General features: G+C 43.2%; 1 protein-coding gene across 1 annotated transcript; it reads right to left on the bottom strand.

The window, feature by feature from the left end:
* Positions 1-1,876: 1,876 nt before the first annotated feature.
* MRO (maestro) lies at positions 1,877-12,708 on the bottom strand. Its single transcript, XM_010586732.3, is given in 5 exon segments — positions 1,877-2,132; positions 4,158-4,313; positions 7,248-7,430; positions 9,684-9,830; positions 12,610-12,708. Coding segments are annotated over 5 exon segments (729 nt in total). The 3' UTR covers positions 1,877-1,988.
* Positions 12,709-21,225: the final 8,517 nt, after the last annotated feature.

The following is a 21,225-nucleotide window of genomic DNA, read 5'->3' as shown; positions in this document are numbered from 1 at the left end:
CCGCAACCCCTCTTGTGTATTACACATTTTGACCCTATTTATGGACAGCTAATAGGGTTAAAAAAAAAAAAAATTTTTTTTTTTTTTTTAGGGTTGGCACTGGGTAGGGCAGAAGTTCCCACTATCCCTGGTCCTCAGAATGACATTTAAGATCTCCCCGTAGCTTTTATGTCCTTCTTGCGTTTTCAATCCTTGGTGATCCTTCCATTTCCTTAACTGGGATCAGTGGTCCAGGTGTGACCTGGACCGTACCAAGTTCAGTGGCGGCCATCTGAATTTCTACAGAAGAAGCTTGGGAAGCAATCTGGTTGGAAGGAGGTTAGCAGGGACTAAGAGACTTTTCTTGAAACTTTTTATAAGAATTATGTGATCCCTTATATAACTAGAATTGAATGTAAAAATATTGACATAATAACCATATATGATTAATAAAAATATATACTTAGCTTACATAAATTACATTATTAAACATGTACACTTAGTCCACATGAAAGCAAAAGTTAACTAAATTTTGTACAAGAAAGAAGCTGGAATTTTTTTAGCCTTTCTAACCATCCACCAGGTATTCCATAAAAAGGCAATGTAGCCTGGTGGTTGAATGTGGTTTCTAGCTGTCAGACCATAAAAGTTTCAATTATGGCCCTACCATTTACTGTGTTCTCTTGGGCAAGCACTTAACCTCCTTGTGCCTTAGTTTCCTCATCTATAAAAAATAAAATAGTACCCATCCCACGGGCTTGTTGTATTAAATAATATTTACAAAGCAGACAGTGCCCAATAAATTGTAAACATACTGAATGAATGCTACTTATCATTATTATTCTCTAAATTACCATCAGCCTGAGCATTTCAACACATGCTTTATAGTTTTTTTTCCTTTTTAGTAATTCTTGTTTGAGTTGACCGTGGAGGTGACTGTTGAACACCATGAGGAGCTAAAGATACCCCTCCAAACCACCTTCTTGGTACTTTGGCTAACTTTAATAATGAAAATGGGTCTTGGCAAGAAAAGAAAACAATTTGCAATCAATAGCAGATTAACAAAAAAAACTTAAGGTAGTAATTATTCTCTTAATCCTCAGAAATTGGATATTTAAAATAACAGATAAGAGACAGATGAACTGAGGAAGGAAAGCGCTGAGAAATAAGGGCTGAATCTACAAATATTTTAAACGTATTAAAGAAAGTGTGTATCTTCTCATCGAAATAGCATGAAGAGAAAATGAGATATGCAAAAGCAATTCATAATTTTACCTGGGATGCACTTCCACAGTATATTTGTGTCATCAATTGTTCTCCTAATATCCACTTTTCTATCATAACTACAAAAGGCAAGCAGACGAGGCCTCCAGTGAATTAAAGGAGAAGGAATACAAGGCCCCCAGCAATGAGCCCACGTGGACCCATATCCCTGCTGCCCTGTATTCACAGAATTTTATTTGCGTAGAAGAACTGCAGGAGCTCTGGATGGTAGTGGCTCTGAAACAAATTAGCAAAGGTACATGTGAGGGAAGGACTCCATAAAACTCCTTGACTATATAACTAGTAGATAGATGTCAGATCCAAAGCATAAGGATAAACCATCAGTTTAGTCTTCTGACAAATGAGAAATGGCAGCATCGTGACCTGCTCTCACCTAATAATCTGAACTGGAACTGCCAATACAGTTTGTGCATCACCCTCCATTTACATTGCATTATGGGTCAATTAGAATTGGAATATAATTGGCCCGAGTCAGAGTCATTTTGTGGGGTAACTCCCTGATGTGCTAATGTGTTCCATGTAAATCACTCAGGAGGACCCAAAACCAAATCAATCCCAGTGTCGTGGAGTCGATTCTGACTCACAGAGACCCTATAGGACAGAGTAAAATGGCCCCATAGAGTTTCCAAGGAACACCTGGTAGATTTGAACTGCTGACCCATTGGTGAGCAGCCGTAGCACTTAACCACTACACCACCAGGGTTTCCCTCAGGAGCACAGGGCACTCAAGAAAGAATCCTCTCCTTCTCTTGCTCACTTACCAGCTGCCGGCAGAGTTTAGGGTTCCTTTGTTCTTCTTCGCTCTGGAAGCTGTACTCCCTCCTTAGTCTCAGGTATGGGGAACAAACTCGAAAAGTTGTTTTGCAAGCCTGGGAAAAATAATGCTACCATCTTATTGTCAAAAATATTAGAGAGTTCTATAATCCCAAGCAAGGAACCCTGCTGGTACAGTGGTTAAGCTCTTGGCTGCTAACCAAAGGTCAGCAATCCAAACTTACCAACTATTCCTTGGGGGAAGAAGACCTGGCAGTCTGCTTCCATAAAGATTACAGCCTAGGAAACTTTATGGGGCAGTTCTATTTCATCCTGTAGGGTCACTACAAGTCAGTATCGACTTGCTAGCATACAACAACTCAACAACACAATCCTGAGCAAGGAAGGCTATCCCAGAGCATTACACCCAACCTGTGGGCTGGGAGCCATGGAAGATGTGAAAGGAACTTCCAGGTACGTCCAAGGACATATGCTTATAAAATGGCCATGTCTATAATTTAGAGGCTGGCAGGGAGGGCATAACTTTATAGTTTACCACATCCCTTGTTATTAATTATTATTGTTACAGATGGAGTCCCTGGGTGGTACAAAACAGTTAACATGCTTGGCTGCTAACCCAGAGGCACCTTAGAAGAAAGGCCTGGTGATCTACTTCCCAAAACATCAGCCACTGAAAACCCTACGAAGCACAGTTCTACTGTGACACACGTGGTCGCCATAAGCTGGGATTGACTGGATATTAGTTGGTTGGTTTTTGTTATTATCTCACGAAAATTAGCACTGGACTCCTATAGTTCAACCTCTCTCTCTGCTTTTTCTCCCTCCCTTCCTTTCTTCACGCTAACTTAAAGAAAACAAGTGGTTTGGTGAAATCCTTTGCACCCAATGAAACAAAGAATGTATTTAAAGAGCTTAAGCCTTGGTTTTGAAGCACTCACCCCATCCCACTCCAAAGCAGGCCTGAGTTTGATCTAACACTGGTAGGATAAATTTTCTCTAAAAATAAAACAAAAACTCCATAGGGATTTGAAAAGCCAGGGGCGGGAAATCTATACTTGGCACTGTGACAAAAGCTAATTGGGCATGAATAAATATCCTCATTACATGGGCTCCTTCTCCAAATTAAACCTGTACCTCTCTGCCCCCGAGGAGCCCTGGTGGCACAGTGGCTAAAGCTCTCAGTAGTTGGAACCCATCACCTGCTCCTCGGTAGAAAGATGTGGCAGTTTGCTTCCATAAAGATTACAGCCTGGGAAACCACATGGAGCAGTTCTCTGTCCTATAGGGTCACTTACAAAAAAAAAAAAAAAAAAAACCTGTTGCCGTTGAGTCGATCCTGACTCACAGTGACCCTACAGAACAAAGAAGAACTGCCCCATAGAGTTTCCAAGGAGCGCCTGGTGGATTCAAACCGCCGACTTCTTTGATTCACTGCCTTAGCACTTAACCACTACCCACCACGGTTTCCACAGGGTCACTAAACCCACTGTCGTCTAGTCGATTCTGACTCGTAGCGGCCCTGTAGGACAGAGTAGAGCTGCCCCATAGAGTTTCCAAGGAATGCCTGGCGGATTCGAACTGCCGACCTCTTGGTTAGCAGCTGTAGCTACCAGGGTTTCCATAGGGTCACTAAAAACTAGGAGTCATTAAACCCACTGCCATCGAATCTCTTCCAACTCATAGTGACCCTATAGGACAGAGTAGAACTGCCCCACAGGGTTTCCAAGGAGCGGCTGGTGGATTCTAACTGCTGACCTTTTGGTTAGCAGCCAAGCTCTTAACCACTGTGCCACCAGGGCTCCAGGAGTCACGACAAGTTTGGGGTTTTTTGTTTGTTTGTTTTGTTGGTTTCTCTCTGGTCTCACCATCCACTAACCTGAGCTTATCTAGCTCTGCTGGGACTGGAACAAATGGAAGATAACACTCTCGGTCAGAGAAAGTTTACACTTCAAGGAGGTGCCTTTTGCAGGATTCGCATGAATACACCACGTCTAGAACCGTCCTGGCAGGAATCTGAAGGATTTGGATCCCCGCTCTACATGGCTGCACCACAGGCCCCTTTATGGATAGCATGGAGATTCCATGCAGTGGCTTGGTGAGTCATGGTCAAGGGGTCTTACCTTGGCAACCTGAGGATTTCTATCCCGTAAATGGATCAGGAAGGAATCTCGTGTCTGCTTAACCTGAGTGGTGAAAAATTTCTTCCATTTCCTCCCAGCAAAGGCAGCCAATTGTCCAAACAAAACAAAGGCCGAATATCTCAGGCTGTCGTTCTCCTGTGGGTCCCCCGTCAACAAAACACAGCAAAACCTAGGTCATTACCAAAGGCAATTGTACCAGAGGACATCACACCCAAATGTTCTTTGTTATATATTACAAGATGAGCCATCAGGCCCTCTAGATCCCTGAGCTGTGGGGGGAGCTGGCAGAGGGGAGAGGGGCTAAATTGTTTAATGAACCTCTTCCCCAGCACACAAAGAGATTCCCCGCTTTTTGTTCATTATTTAATGTTTGGTGGACATAATATTTATATGGTTCAAAACTCAGAAGAATCAAAAGGGTTTAAAGAAAAAGTTAAGTCTCCTTCCTACACCTCTTCACTTGTTACCAAATTTTCCTCCCTACAAAGTAGTGAGTTTTGTGTGTATCCCTCCCAAAAACTAAGAAGAAAAAAATATATATATTATATATATTACATATACCTTTTCCACTTTTTTACATAAATGGAAGCATTCCACACCCCTTTAAGGACCTTGATTTTTCCATCAATCTATTTTGGAGCTCTGTCCATGTCAACACATAAAGAGAGCTTTCATTGTTTTTCTCTTCTTTCTTTTTTTTTTCTTCTGCATCATAATTCATTCGACCAGCCCCCTGGTTATCGCTCCCAGCATTTTCACCGGGTCATCTCTTTTAACTTTTGGTCTGAGTTTCTCCTATCTGTAGTGGAAGTAATAATTATGTTTCTTCCCTCAACACCCTCCCAGCTGTCCCTCTTTTCATCTGCTTGGCTGGTTTGTCCCTGAGCACATGTCAGTAGGCTGAGGACTTTCTCCCTCTTCAAGGCGAGCTGTCTGGTCCAAATATCTCCCTTTCCAGGTGAGGAGACTGAGGACCCAGGGCATTTAAGTGACTTGCCCAGAGTCACACTGCCAGAGAACCAGGTGAGTAACCCAGTTTTTTGGCTTTTGGTCCAGAGATTTTTATATCAATGTTTCCTGGTCCTATCCATTCCAGGTAAACCTGAGGGAAGGTGATAATTGTGCCACAGAATCACCACTGCCCCTTTTGTTATCTATACAAAAAAAAAAAAAAAAAACCAAACCCATTGCCATCAAGTGGATTCTGACTCATAGCGACCCTATAGGACAGAGCAGAACTACCCCATCTGGTTTCCAAGGAGTGCCTGGTGGATTCAAACTGCCGACCTTTTGGGTAGCAGCCATAGCTCTTAACCACTATGCCACCAGGGCTTCCTTGTTACTATGGCATATCTAATTCCCACAGTCATATGGGAGGCTGTTTAGTTCTTTGTTTTGCTGTGTAGTTCTTTGTTTTTTGTGCTAATTACACATTAAGTGAACTGTAAAAGTACTTTTGGTCATTTGAAATATGTTAAGCAATCCTTTTAATAGATCACAGGGCCCATTTAAGTATAGCAGCTATGCTTAATTTTATATTTACAAAAGTTCCTAATTTTATATTTTATTTCCTAATTTTCTCGTGTGTGTATATGTATGCTTATATATACATATACATATATGCTGCCTATATATGTGTGTGTGTGTGTGTATACATATATATAAAGACCCTGGTAGTGTACTGGTTAAGAGCTGCAGCTGCTAACCAAAGGGTCAGCCGTTCGAATCCACCACGCACTCCTTGGAAACTCTATGGGGCAATTCTACTCTGTCTTATAGGGTCATTATGAGTTGGAATCAACTCGATGGCAATATATATATATAGCTGTGGCAGGCTAACTTCTTAGCTTGCCATTAGGGTCTCTCAGAGTCTTCACAGTTTCAGTCTGAACAACATATCAATGCACTTTTTGCCCAGGCCATTCATTTCCTCTAATGTGAATTCTCTCTCCATTCCGTCTATTTACTGAACTCCTACCTATCTTTCAATGCTGTGTGAGAACTACAACCTCTCCAAGAAGCCTTTCCTCCACTTTATCTAGAAATAATCCCTCCTTCACCTGAGCCCCTTTTGCCCTTTATCTGTAACCTACTTAGCCTGAGGAGTCCTGGTTGCTCAGTGGTTAAGTGCTTGAATCTGCTAACCAAAAGGTTGGCGGTTCAAACCCACCAGCTGCTCCGTGGGAGAAAGATGTGGCAGTCTGCTTCCACAAAGATTTACAGCCTTGGAAATCCTATGGGGAAGTTCTATTCTGTCCTATAGGATCACTATTATTCGGAATCGAGTCAAGTGCAGTGGGTACTTAGCCTGTCTAGTCACCTGGTAGTTAAGACGGCAGACCCTATAGTCAGAGGGCCTAGTTTCATATCCACTTACTTGCCCTGTGAATCTGGGACAAGTTACCTAAACCTTCTGTGCCTTGGTTTCCTCATCTATAAAGTGAGGACACAATAGAGCCTACCTCACAGGGTTGTTGTGAGGATTATCGTATTTTACACAAATAATTCAGGCCTTCCATGTTTGTTTGCCAAACGCACCCTCCCCCCACAAAGTATTTTCATAAGCTTCATTATGCCAATTTTCTTTTACATGTTGCTGTAAAAAAAACTAGCACACTTACAAAACCATCTCATGGGGGGAGGGCATGGTTGGCAAACAATTGTAGAAGGCACACGTTATTTGCATAAAAATATTGTATATGAGACAATCCATCCATGTGAGTTACCTAGCATCATACCTGGTATACAGTAAGTACTCATTGAATGTTAACTATTATTATTGTTATAAGAGAGCATTGACTACACACTGGCGTCATCATTATCGTAAGTGTACACGTATTCACTTCTCTCTTAAAATGAAAACTCCTTGAGGGGTAGTGATGAAATCCTATACATCTTCATATGTCTTTGATGACGCCCAGCACTGTAGAACCCCCTCAATGAGATTCTTTAATAAATAAATGAATAATACAAACCTTGTTCCCTGAGTGATGCACCACCCAGGGCTCACGTTTCTAACCCCACTTTGATATCAACAACCCAGAATTTTTCCAGGTTGTTCTCACTTACATCATCTAAGAAAGTCCTGGTCTGAAGGATGATGTCAATGAAGAAGGAGCCCAGATCTTTCCCCTGGATCTTGCCCAGGATGATGCTCAGTGTCTTCATACTCTCGTGGATGACTTCAGAACTCACAGGGTCATATAACCCATGCACCAGCAGGTCCAGGATAATTTTCTTATATTTTCTCACCTGTTATTAAGGTTTGAAAAGCATTAGTAGCATCGAAAAGTATTACTACACAGGGGTCGAAAAACAATTCCACTTCTAATTTCCCAATAACTTAGGATATGGACTAAGAGACTGTCTTAGTCATCTAGTGCTGCTATAACAGAAATACCACAAGTGGATGGTCTTATCAAAGACAAGTTTATTCTCTCACAGTCCGGTAGATCTGAATTCAGGGTGCTGGCTCCAGGGGAAGGCTTTCTCTCTCTGTTGGCTCTGAACGAAAGTCCTTGTCATCAGTCTTCCCTTGGTCTGGGAGCATCTCAGTGCAGGAACCTCAGGTCCAAAGGGTGTGCTCTGCTCTCAGCACCGATTTCTTGGTGCTATGAAGTCTCCATGTCTCTCTGCTCAGTTCTCTCTTTTATACCTCAACAGAGATTGACTTAAGACACTACCTAACCTTGTAAACCTCATCAATATAACTGCCACTAATCCATCTTATTACATCATAATGATAGGATTTACAACACATAGGGAAATCACATCAGAAGATAAAATGGTAGACAATCATATAAGGGAGTCATGTCCTAGCCAAGTCGACAGATATTTTCAGGGGACACAATTCAATCCATGACAGAGACCATGCTTTCTTTGGGATCTGCCACAACAATTCTCATTAAAATACAAGTGCTTCCATTCATCTACAGGGTCTTGTCTTGCCAGAGTCCAACTCAGTGTTATGGAGGGAGAAGAGAAAGAACAGTCTGAAGTGTGGCCTCTGGGTGGGAGGCCGGGCAGGGGCACTTCAAGCCTGAATGATCTACGGACCTGAGCAGTACTGGGTACATTTATAGTGAGGAAGAGATGAAATGGTCACTGAAGTTGACAGATGCTTAAGGAGGAAGTGAGAAAACCGTCTTTTACCGTTGTTGTTAGGTGTCGTCAAATTGGTTCTGACTCACAGAAACCCTATGAACAACAGAAAGAAACACTGTCCAGTCCTGCGCTATCCGCACAATCACCGTTATGCTTGAACGCATTGTTGCAGCCACTGTGTCAATCCATCTCCTTGAGGGGCTTCCTTTTTTTCACTACCCCCCACTTTACCAAGCATGATGTCCTTCTCCAGGGACTGGTCCCTCATGATAACATGTTCAAAGTACACGAGATGAAGTCTCGCCATCCTTGCTTCTGAGGAGCATTTTGGCTGTACTTCTTCCAAGACAGATTTGTTCATTCTTATGGCAGTCCATGGTATATTCAATATTCTTCACCAACACCATAATTCAAAGGCATAATTCTTCTTTGGTCTTCCTTATTCACTGTCCAGTTTTCACATGCATATGAAATGATTGAAAATATCATGGCTTGGATTAAGCGCACCTTAGTCCTCAAAGTGACATCTTTGTTTTTTAACAGTTTAAATGTATATTATTTTTATACTAAATAAGCTTAAATCATTAGAAACTCACTTAAATTCACCAAGAAGGGCAATGGCCAGCTGTGTGTTAATCCTTCCTGCAGCTCTGATTCCTATGGCGGGTCAGTGATGCTGGGGTGTTATGACCCTAAGATGCTATGCTTCCATTCATCTACAGGGTCTTGTCTTGCAAGAGAAATGCTGATGAGCCATTCATGGAAGATGACCCTAAGGTGACCTCCGATGAGTCACAACCTTGTATAATCTCCTCCCTTTGAATGTGGATGGGACCTGTGACTTGCTTCTAGTCTATAGAACATGACAAAGGTGGTGAGGTGTCACGATTTTTCAGTAAACCTAAAACTGCCTCTGTCTTGACAGGAGTGAGAGGCACACTCCCGCTGGCCATGAAGAAGTACCTGCCTTGTTGCAAGTGGGTCTGTGAGGGGCCACAGGCCATAAAGCAGGGAGCTGTGGTAATCTCTAGGCTCAGAGCAGCCCCTGGCTGATAGCCAGCAAGGAACAAGGACCTCAGTCCTACAACTGGAGGGAACTAAATTCTGCCAACAAACATGTGAGCCTGGAAAAGGACCTCCGGTTTCAGAAAGAAATGGAGCCCAGCCAAGACCTGAATTGCAACCTTGTGAGACCTTGAGCAGAGAACCCAACTAAGCCATGCCTGGACCCCTGACCCACGGAAACTGGGGGATAATAAATATATGTTGCTTTAATCTGCTAAATTTACAGTAATTTGTCATGAAGCGATAGATAGCTAGTACGTGCAATATCTAATCCCAGCCCTGGGGATGGCACACCTTGAAGGTTAGAGAAACTGTCAAAGGTACTGTCTTTCCTACCTTGTCTGGGGCTTCACAGGCCAGGGTGCCCAGCCCTTTCATTGCCATGTGACGCTTTTTAGCACTAGAGTCCTGGGCTCTTTCTGCCAAGATGAAAAACATGTTCTTCAGAGGCTCCCGCTTCTGGAACCTTAGTTTCCCAGATACCTATATGGTGGGTCAAAAATGCATTGATTTGGGGGTCTTCAGAGTCACGCTCAACCCCAAGCCAAATCCCTCCCTCTAAAGAAAATCCTGTGATTGCCTGCTCCATTTTACTCCTTCTTTCTCCACCTAAAGATGCTGATTTTGTTGGAAATATATTGGTCTGATCTACATAATGAAGAAATTGATGGTTTGGGGGAATTATGAAGAGAGATGCTTCGGAGCAGCTATGGGTGTGATAGATGTTGAAAGGAAGAGGTGGGTTATAGGTTGAATTGTGTCCCCCAAAAAAGATACACGGAAGTCCTAACCCCTGGTACCTGTGAATTTGGCCTTGTTTGGAAACAGGGTCTTTAAAGATGTTTTAGTTAAACTGACATGAGGTCATGCTGGAGTAAGGGTGGGCACTAATTCAATATGACTTGTATCCTTATAGGAAACCCTGGTGGTGTAGTGGTTAAGAGCTACAGCTGCTAACCAAAAGGTCAGCAGTTTGAATCCACCAGGCACTCCTTGAAACTCTATGGGGCAGTTCTACTCTGTTCTGTGGGGTCACTATGAGTCAGAATCGACTTGATGGCAATGGGTTTGGTTTTTTTGGTTTCTTGTATCCTTGTAAGAGCAGGAGAGACACAGAAAGAAGGCCACGTGATGAAGGAGGCAGAAATTGAAGTGATTCATCTACAAGCCAAGAAACACCAAGGATTGCCAGGAACCACCAAAAGCTAGCAAGAAGCATAGAAGTATCTTCCCCTAGAGGCTTCAGAGAGAACACGGCCCTGCCGACACCTTGATTTCAGACTTCTAGCTCCCAAAACTGTGAGATAATACATTTCTCGGCTTTTTTTGTTTATCCGTTTTTAAGCTACCCAGTTTATGAGACTTTGTTAAGGCAGCCCAGATCAGGGTTGTTGTTTTTCTAAGTGTTAATATGAAGTGAGAATATGAATCTCTTCCACAGTTAGAGATATGCTGTTACCCTTGACCCTTCTTCCTCCTCCAGTTCCTCCCCAAATTTCTGCTCTACTTGGTAGCTAAAAGAATAAACAAAAAAACAAACTAATTGCTGTCGAGTCAGTTCCAACTCACAGTGATCCTATAGGACAGAGTGGAACTGTCCCATAGGATTTCCAAGGAGTGACTGGTGGATTAGAACTGCTGACCTTTTGGCTAAGCACCTTGAAAAAATTGTCTATACTTGTTTTCTCCACTTTCTGTCCTCTCATTCTCTCTCGAATCTTCTGCAATCAGGTGAATGTCCCCCCACCCCCACCCCATCAAGTGGCTAAACCCAAGGGTCAGTTAATAAGACTCATTTGATCGACCCCTCAACATTGGATGCAATGAGCACAGCACATCCATAAACATTTCAAGGCGTTTGATGAAGGACCCAACTCCAGAATGCAGAAATCTGAGAAATTAGTCTGAGGAAAAGAAATGCAAAGATAATGGAAATTGAGATAATGGAAACTGTGTGTCTGATGCAGAAATCCGTACTTCAAGAACTAAACTCTAAGTAACCACAGGGCAAGGGTCGGATTACTCACTGTAGTGAGCACCTGAACACTAAGACCAGGAAGGCCCTGGTGCTCTGCAGACACAGGATATGGCAGCATGTGCTAGAATCAAAAGGAGCCCTGTTGGCACAGTGGTTAAGCACTCGGCTGTTAACAAAAAGGTTGGCAGTTCGAGCCCACCAGCCACTCCGCAGGAGAAAGATGTGTCAGTCTGCTTCCATAAAGATTACAGCTTTGGAAACCCTGTGGGGCAGCTCTACTTTACCCCATAGGGTTGCTATGAGTCGGAATGACTCAGTGGCAGGGGGTACTAGAGTCAGAACTAAGGCCATGAGAGCTCAGAGCAGAACAAAGTTCTCAGCTTCATAAACCATGTGCTTAGTAAGTGGAGGGGCTGGAGACTGGACCCAGATCTCTCTCTCTACAGCCCTATGAGGAGTTTTGGTGACTACCAAGCCTCATGATTATTTCTGAATATTAATTGCCATTTATTCTGTATCTTTATTATTAAGTTAGGGGCAAATTAAATTCCTTTCAACTAATCTTGTTATACTATAAACATTTTATCCGAGTTAAAAGAACTAGGATAAAACATAGCAAAAAGATCAGTGGTTGCCAGGGAATGGGGGAGGGGGTGAGGGATGAACGGGTGGGACCCAGAGCATTTTCGGGGTGGTGAAACGATTGTGTATGATACTGTAATGGCGGATATGTGACATTATGTGTTTGTGAAGATCCATAAGACTGTACGAGCTATGGCTGCCAACCAAAAGGTTAGCAGTTCGAATCTACCAGGCGCTCCTTGGAAACTCTATGGGGAAGTTCTACTCTGTCCTATAGGGTCGCTATGAGACAGAATTGACTCGATAGCAATGTTTTTTTTTACAAGACTGTACAACATAAAGAGTGAACCTTAATGGAAACTATGGACTTTAGTTATTAATAACGTAGTGGTACTGGTTCATCAATTATAACGAACGTGCCACACCACTGCAAAGTGTTAGCAACAAGAGAAAAGGTGTGCAGTGGGGAAAGGGGAGTATATGGCAACTCTCTGTATTTCCTGCACAATTTTTCAGCCATCCTAAAAAACTGCTTTAAAAAATAAAGCGTGTTTTTAAAAGAATGAATAGATAAAACTTAAAAAATTTTCAGAAGAAGGAATCTCAGAGGAGTGGGCCTAACTAATCAGAGACCAGACAAGCCCACAGCTTATAAAATGGCTGCTAGAAAGGGACATTTGTCCACAATATTTTGAATCAAACCTTGGAAAAAAAAGACATCATTGGTGTCCTTTTCTTCTTGGGCTGGGAGGTGAGGATGGGAAGGGGTTGGTCCAGGATTCTCCTCTATATTTGGTCCATGGAACTAAAAAAAAACCAAAATCATCACATGAGCCCACAAACACACTCCCAAATTATTGCCATCAGCAAATGTTATTGTACAAAGCACAGTGCCAGGGCAGAAATGGAAAGAAGCAGAATTCCTGAGGACTTTCTTTAAGGAGACTTTCACCTTGGTAAGGACCCACCCACTGCCGTCGAGTCTATTCCAACTCATAGTAACCCTATAGGACAGAGTAGAACTGCCCGATAGAGTTTCCAAGGAGTGCCTGGCGGATTCGAACTGCCAACCTTTTGGTTATCAGCCATAGTACTTAACCACTACACCACCGGGGTTTTCTTGGTAAGGACATGGGAAAAGATAAACAGCATTTCAAGGCAGCCCAAGAAGAGTACCAACTTGGGGGAGGGGGGTTCTTGCCCTCTGGTTCCTCAGTACCATTCTACAAATTTCCAGTATCAGAATCACCAAAGAAATCAAATATAGATTCCTAAAGACTGGCAGTTTGAACCCACCCGGCAATGCCATGGAAGAAAGACCTGGTGATCTGCTTCCATAAAGACTACAGCCAAGAAAACCTTATGGAGCAAGGATATGGGGAATTTGGAACTTTTTCCATTGTTTTGAGAATGCAAAATGGTATAGCCATTGTAGAAAACACCGTGGCAGTTCCTCAAAAAACTAAAAATACAACTACATAGGACCCAGGGATTTCACCCCTAAGTATATACCCAAAAGACTTGAAAGCAGAGACTTGTTCACCAGTGTTCATTGCAGCACTATTCACAGTAGCCAAAAAGTGGAAACAACCTAAATGCCCATCAACAGATGAATGGATAAACAAAATGTGGTACATTTATACACGGGAGAAATGCAGTCTTGACACGTGCAACAGTATGGATGGAGCTTGAAGACATCATGCTGAGTAAATTAAGTCAATCACAAAATGACAAACATTGCATGGCCTGACTTATGTAAAAAGACAAGGTAAATGTATAGAGGCCAAAGTTTATAAGTGGCTACTAGGGGTGGGGGAGGGGAAGGGGATTAACAGTGATGGAAAAATCGCATTGATTAAGGGTAGTGTTGTACAGCTGATTAAGGTAATTGCTGTCAATAGGTTGCCCAGCTGAAAAAAGTTGAATTGGCAAAAGTTGTGCGATAGATACATTTACAACAACGACAAGGAAAAAGTAGCTGCTGAGGCTGCTTAGGTACAAACACTTCATGGGATTTGGTTCTTTGGTTTGGAGTTTTAGGGTCATGGTTTCATGGGACACCCCAGTTAATTTGCCTAATAACATGTCTAGTGCTTCTGTTCTACCTCCTGGTTCATTCTGTAGAAGCTGGAGTCTTAAAAGCTTGTAAGCAGCCATTCAAGGCACAACCATTGGTCTCTATTGGCCTGGAGCGACAGAGGAAGAAGGAGAGTCAGGAACAGGAAAAGGAAGTGGAATATGTGGCTAACTGCATCCATGAACAACTGCCTCTTTTGTCATGAGACCAGAAGAACTGGTTGGTGCCCAGCTACCATTATTCAACATTTTGATCAAAAATTCTATAGAAGAATCTTGATCAAAAGGGGAAAAATATAGAACAGAATTTCAGATTCTCATAATTTCAGACTTCCTGGAGCCATGGAGGGTGGATAAGCCGCTTAAACTATTGCCCTGAGATCATCTTTAAATGTTAAACCACGGGAAAGACAACACACAATACAGGAGAGGTCAGCACAACTGGACTAAACCAAAAGCAAAGAAGTTTCCTGAATAAACTGAACGCTTCGAAGGCCAAAGTAGCAGGGGTGGGGGTTTGGGGACCATGGTTTCAGGGGACATCTAGGTCAATTGGCATAATAAAATCTATTAAGAAAACATCCTGCATCCCGCTTTGGTGAGTGGCATCTGGGATCTTAAATGCTAGCAAGTGGCCATCTAAGATGCAACAATTGGTCTCGGCCTACCTAGAGCAAAGGATAATGAAGAACACTAAAAACATAAGGCAATTATGAGCCCAAGAGACAGAAAGAGCCTCATAAATCAGAGACTACATCAGCCTGAGACCAGAAGAATAAGATGGTGCCCAGCTACAACTGATGGCTGCCCTGACAGGGAACACGACAGAGAATCCTTGATGGAAGGAGAGTAGTGGGATGCAGACCTCAAATTCTCGTAAAAAGACCAGACTTAATGGTCTGACTGTGATTAGAAGGGCCTGGGAGGTCATGGTCCCCAGACTTTCTGTTAGCCCAAGACTGGAACCAGGGATTGGGCTGGACTAAAAGATAGAAAATGATACTGGTAAGGAGTGAGCTTCTTGACTCAAATAGACACATGAGACTATGTGTGCAGCTCCTGTCTGGAGGGGGGATGAGAAGGCAGAGAGGGACAGAAGCTTGCTGCATGGACATGGGGAATACAGGGTGGAGTATGCTGTCTTATTAGGGGGAGAGCAACTAGGAGTATATAGCAAGATGTATATAAATTTTTGTATGAGAGACTGACTTGATTTGTAAACTTTCACTTAAAACACAATTAAAAAAAAATGTAAACCAGAACTCTCCCCTGAAATCTTAAAGCCAAACAATAGTTTAACTTAACTAGTAGAAATCATCTGCCTTAAGCATTATGCTCCTTTAAAAACTATCTATATGGGATCAAATTAACAACAGCAACTTGAAAGATTAGACAGGACCTTAGGGGGCAGTAAGTTTATGTTAATGGGGGAAGAACAACTCAGAGAAGGAGGGTAAGAACAGCTGCGCAACTAGAAGGATGTAATCGATGTCGCTGCATCGTACATGTAGAAACTGTTGAATGCGTGTATGTTTTGCTGTATATATTCTCAACAACAACAATAGAAATAAAATTATTAAAAATAAAAAACACGATTGAGTCATACTACTCAGTGACACATGGGGTCACACCATGAGTCAGAATCGACTCTATGACAACAGGTTTGGTTTGGTTTGGTTTTGGGGCCCCACCTACAGAGATTCTCCTGAGTTGAATAGAGAATAGCCTGAAATTTTGTGTTTTTAAGTCTCCCCAGGAATGTATATAGATACTACTTTTTGGAGAAGGCTTTGGTATTACCTCTCATAATTTTAAAATGCATATATGCCACCACTCAACAATTCTTTCATCCTGCAAATACATTAGCACATTATATGCTTAAAGACACACCTGAAGAATGGTCACGGTAGCACTGGAATGCACAACACGTTGGTCTTTAGTAACTGTAATATAAATAAGTTCTATGCATGTTACAACTATAGAATAACTACTATGAAGTCATTAAAAAGAGTATCAACCAGGTCTACAGTGCTAACATGATCTCCAAAATATACTGTTGAGTGAAAAAAACAAACATTGTGTCCAGTACGGTACCATTTGTGCAAAAATAAAATTAAGGAGAGAAATACAAATGTATATATATGCTGGCATATGCATAGGACAGAGGAGAATACACAAGAAAGTTTAACAAAGATTGCCCCTGAGGTGGAAAACTGAGGGTGTGAGAAAGGAGGGAGACTTACTTTTCTCAGTTTTTAAAGATATATATTTTCTGATTTTAGCATGTGCAAGTATTACTTAAAGTATTGTATTATAAATAAATGTAGCTCCCCAAGTGATTCTGATCCACGGCCTGATTTGGGACCCACAATTGAAGGCCCTGCGTGGTATAAACCATTAACACGTTCAGCTGCTAATCAAAAAGTTTAAGTCCACTAAGAGATGCCTCGGAAGAAAGGCCTGGCAATCAACTTCCAAAAATTCAGCCACTGAAAACTCCGCGGAGCACAAATCTACTCTGACACACGTGGGGTCGCGTGAGTTGGAATCAACTTGATGGCAACTGGTTTTCATCTTAGTTCAGAAGCACCCCTTATCTGAAAGGGTCCATGAAGACATCTCCTCACTCTACTCCCCAGCCCCTATTCCTCCTTCCACTCGGACCAACAGACCTCCCCTTATTACTTCATGGGGGTGGGGGCAAAATAAAAACTCAAAATTGCACCCTCGCCAATTAGCAAGAGCTTCTCTTTCCATCAGTTACCTGACTTCACCAAAATTCTCTTGCTTGTTTGAAGTCATTCCCATAGGCTTTCCCATTAATCACTTCAGTATTGGAATCACCTGGAGGACTCATCAAACCAGTCTCTTAAGCCCAATACCCAGAGCTTCTGATTTTGTACAACGGGGGCAGAGGCCAATAATTTGCATCCCTAACAAGCTCCCAGGTGATACCGGGATGCTGCTGGTCCAGGGACCACACTTTGAAAACCTTGTAGGCAGAGAAAGAAACCACAGCATTACTTTGTCATTTCTCTCCAGAATAAAGGGATTTAAAAATTCACATCGAGGCAAAAAACATGCTTGGCTGTTTCTCTCTGGGAGTTTTCTTCACACAACCTCTTTCCATGGGACTTGTCGCTCCTCGGGGTGAGTGCGCTGGATCCCAGCTGACAGGTGCCTGACAACTGGCACAGGAAGTTTAGAAGAAGCAAAGCTCCTCCAGCTGGGGCTGCTCACCAAGGAGGGCACAGGCCTCACTAGAAAACAGCTAGTGCCTGTGTTCCGAGGCTTAAGAGAATCATGCCTGAAGCCTCTCTCCATTGGGAAGGAAAACAACCCCGCTACTCTGCTCTTGAAGCCTGGCTTCTCTGGCAATATTAGCATAGCAGCTTTAGGCTTTAGCCGTCCAAGGCACTTCCCCAGGCTAAAGAAGCCAAGCCTCCAACCTAGTCACTTCCTAGTAAGGTCAATCTAGAACTAAATGTCACAGAGGGTTCTCCAGCAGGGCAAAGTAAATGAGAGCTCAGTGGCTCTGCGTGGAAGATTCAGGAAGCACGTGGCCAGAGAAAGACACACAGGGCCCCGCCTCTATCTAGCTCACCACTTCTGAGTTTCCAGCCTGCTGGCCTGCCCTGTGGATTTTGGACCTGCCAATTCCCACGATCGAATGAACCAACTCCTTAAAATAGATATTGATATAGATACATACACATGTATCTCTTGGTATATCGATGGCACTGGGTGGGTGTTTGGATATACACACACACACATACACGCATATCTTATTCTATTTTTCTAGAGAACCCTGACGGATACATTTTGAATGCTGACATTATAATGATATAATATTAATAAACCAACCAACTGCCACCATGTCAATTCCAACTCCTGGCGACCCCATGTGCAACAAGTTAGAACTGTACTCCATATGATTTTCAGTGGCTGGTTTTTCAGAAATACATCATCAGGCCTTTCTTCTGAGGCGCCTCTCGGAGACTCAAATCTTTGGGTTAGCAGTCAAGTGCGTTAACCATTGCACCACCCAAGAGACGCCAATGATATTAATTACCATTTATTAGACACTTTTGTTAGGTAGGCACTATGTTAAACACTACGCACACTGCTGGAGACGCTGTTTTCACTGGCCTCTACTGAACCAACTTGCCAGGTTAGCCGTGGCTCTCTAGGCCCTCTGTGAAAAATGCCGCTGACACCATCCTTTCCTACTTCTGGCCCGCCACTGATCTATACACTTATCTTGTATGCTTATGCACAATAATTTTAAGTAGGTCTGATTATTCCCCATTTTACAGAAGAAAAAACTAGGTTTTAGAGTCATGTTAAACGACTCGCCCAAAGACACATGAAGATCCCTGGGTGGCGCAAAGTTTGCCCTGAACTATTAACCTAAAGGCTGGTGGTCTGAACCCACCCAGCAGTGCTCCAAAGGAACGTCTGGTGATCCACATCCATAAAGTTTACAGCCAAGAAAGGCCTACAGAGCACAGTTCCACTCTGTAACGCATGAGTCAGAATTGACTGGACAGCAGTGGGTTTTATTTTGTTTAGACGTATAACTAGTAGTGGCAGACCAAGGTTCGAGAACACAAATTCTATACTTTGAATCACTAGGTTAAACCCCACAAAAACTAAATCCGTTGTCCTCTAGTCGATACCGACTCACAGCAATTTATAGGACAGAGTAGAACAGTCCCACAGGATTTCCAAGGCTGTAATCTTTATGGAAGCAGACCGTCACATCTTTCTCCCGAGGAACCGCTGGTGGGTTCCGGTGGACCGCGGACTAACCACTTCGCCGCCAGGACCCCTATAATCACTATGTTATCAGCTTTATATCCAGTTCCTAGACAACAGTTTGCATGCTGTACCAAGTCAGGAAAGACTGCGTAAAGAGTCTGAAGGACCAACATCTTACCTTCAGTCCCCTCCCATCTGACTTTTTGCTGACTTAATGAATTAAAAAAAAATAGACACCTATTAATGTATTAAACGTAGTTTGCGAAAAAGACAAAAGTAAAAAAGTGGGCTTCATGATCCACGCTGCCCACTTCAGTTTGACAAAGAGAACATCACCAGGTAACTACACTCTTAGACAGGATTCGACTCCCTCAGATACCAGTGCCCTAAGCGACATTCCAGGAGGGATTTGGGAATCCCAGGCCGACCGACCGTGGGCTTCTCCGCTGCACCTGCGCCTTACCTGCGGCTCCGCCGGTGGCTGTCACGTGGTGAGCGGCGGCCCGCGGGGCTCCAGGTCCCGGAGACTCCGGGTGGCAGCCAAATGTGATGACTCGGCTGAATTTCCCTAGCCCTGTACTCCTTTTTTTTTTGTACTCCTAACATAGAAGAAGGGCAATCAGAAAGTGAAGCAGGGTCCGTTCAGGATAGAGTGTTGGAAAGCGAGAATCATATGAGAAAAAATCCAGTTTGTATGGTACTGAGGTGGGGGAGGGAATGACCTTCGAACGGTACTGACAAGGTTGCTCTAGGTGGCCACAAGCATCCTTTGTGCCCTTTACTTCCGCAGGCTGTGCTGAGGTGTTTTTCCTGCCCCCGGCTCCCCGTACTCTGCTTTCCCCCATTCTCTCCTCCTTTCCAGAGTCTCACCCGCACTTTCCAAGGACCGCGACCCTGGGGCTCTTTCCGTGCACCAAAAGGAAATGGCCGTGCCCAGCACCGTTCCCTCGAGCTGCCACTAGATGGCGGCACCACCCAGTGGACGCATTCCAGGAGTCCGTGCGCCCAGCTGTAGCTGCTTCCTGCCATAAACCTGTTAGAGCAGCTTTTCATCTGACGGGACACCGTGTTCTGTGCCGAGCTGCCTCGTTGTGACTGATTGTTGCACCAACAACTAGGGCTTTAACGGTTCCCGCCCCTTCCTGCTCAAAAAACACTGTATGTACTGAAAGGAACAATTTAAGTTCTCAACATTTTAGGTGATTTATTGATTAAAAAATAAAAAACCTGGGTATTTCATCACTTGCAAAATTTGAAAGCCTCCCATCCCCGCTCCCCCCATCATTCGTCCTTCCCCGGGGCCCTCCACCCACATGATCTGTTTATTAACAATTATTTACTGTTCAGGGGTCCCTGGGTGGCACAAATTTTTCACACTCCACTACTAACAGAAAGGTTGAGGGTTCAAATCCACCCAGAACAGTTGTACTCTGTAATACATGAGGTTGCCATGAGCCGGAAGCAACTCCATGGCAATGGATTTAGTTCTGGGATTTATTTACTGTCTGGCCCTGTGTTGCATAATGTGGGTAATAGGTCTTTCAGAGAAAAAAAGTTTTCAAAGATCTATGAGCTTATTGTTATGGTAATAAAAAAAATTTTTTATATGGTAATAGATAGCATTTATTGAAGATTTCTATGTGCCAAACACTGTGGCCAATATTACATAGATAATCTTGTTCAGTTCTTAGGACAAACATGTGCTAAGTACTCTTATTATGATCACCGTTTTAAGCATGAGAAAACGGAAGCATGGAGAGATGACCTTGGGAAAGGTCATGCAGTTAATTAGTGGAACAGTTAGAATTCCGCAGGCCAGGGTCAAAGCTTAGGCTCTTAGCTATGCAATGAACAACTTTAGGAAATCCAATTAGGACACCAAATGAAAAACCCAATGCCATTGAGTCAATTCCGACTCACAGAAACCCCATAGGACAGAGTAGAACTATCCCCATAGAGGTTCCAAGGTGGTAAATCTTTATGGAAGGAGACTGTCATGTCTTTCTCACACAGAGCAGCTGATGGGTTCAAACTGCCGACCTTTCAGTTAGCAACTGAGTGCTTAACCGCTGCACCACTGGGGCTCCTTCCAATTAGGATCCAGGTGGACAAACATAAGCCTAAGAAGAACCCAAGGGAGAGGTAGATCAGAGAGAAGGGTTGAAAGACAATGGGAGTGGGTGAGGATGAAGGGAGAGAAAACTGAGAAAATAAGATGAGGCAAAAAGAAGTGGGAGAAAAAAACCCCTCTTTGGATTTGGCTAGAACTGCGCTTGGGTGACCGCTGAGAATGCAACTTCAATGGGGTGGTGGCAAAAGGAATCCAGATTCGAAAGCTAAGGGTGGTTGTGGAAAAAAGGAAATCGAGATGTTTTACTGCAAAAGGATGGCAATAATAGACTAGAAGAGGCAGCAAGGTCAAGCAAAGGTGGCTGGGTGTTCTTGTGTACTTTTCAAAACAGAGAAAACATCTGGGCTTGC

The sequence above is a fragment of the Loxodonta africana genome, chromosome 11, assembly GCF_030014295.1.
Source record: "Loxodonta africana isolate mLoxAfr1 chromosome 11, mLoxAfr1.hap2, whole genome shotgun sequence".
In the NCBI taxonomy this organism is placed as follows: Eukaryota; Metazoa; Chordata; class Mammalia; order Proboscidea; family Elephantidae; genus Loxodonta; species Loxodonta africana.
Note: the sequence above shows the minus strand (reverse complement) of the source record. Positions and strands in the feature narration are given on the sequence as shown.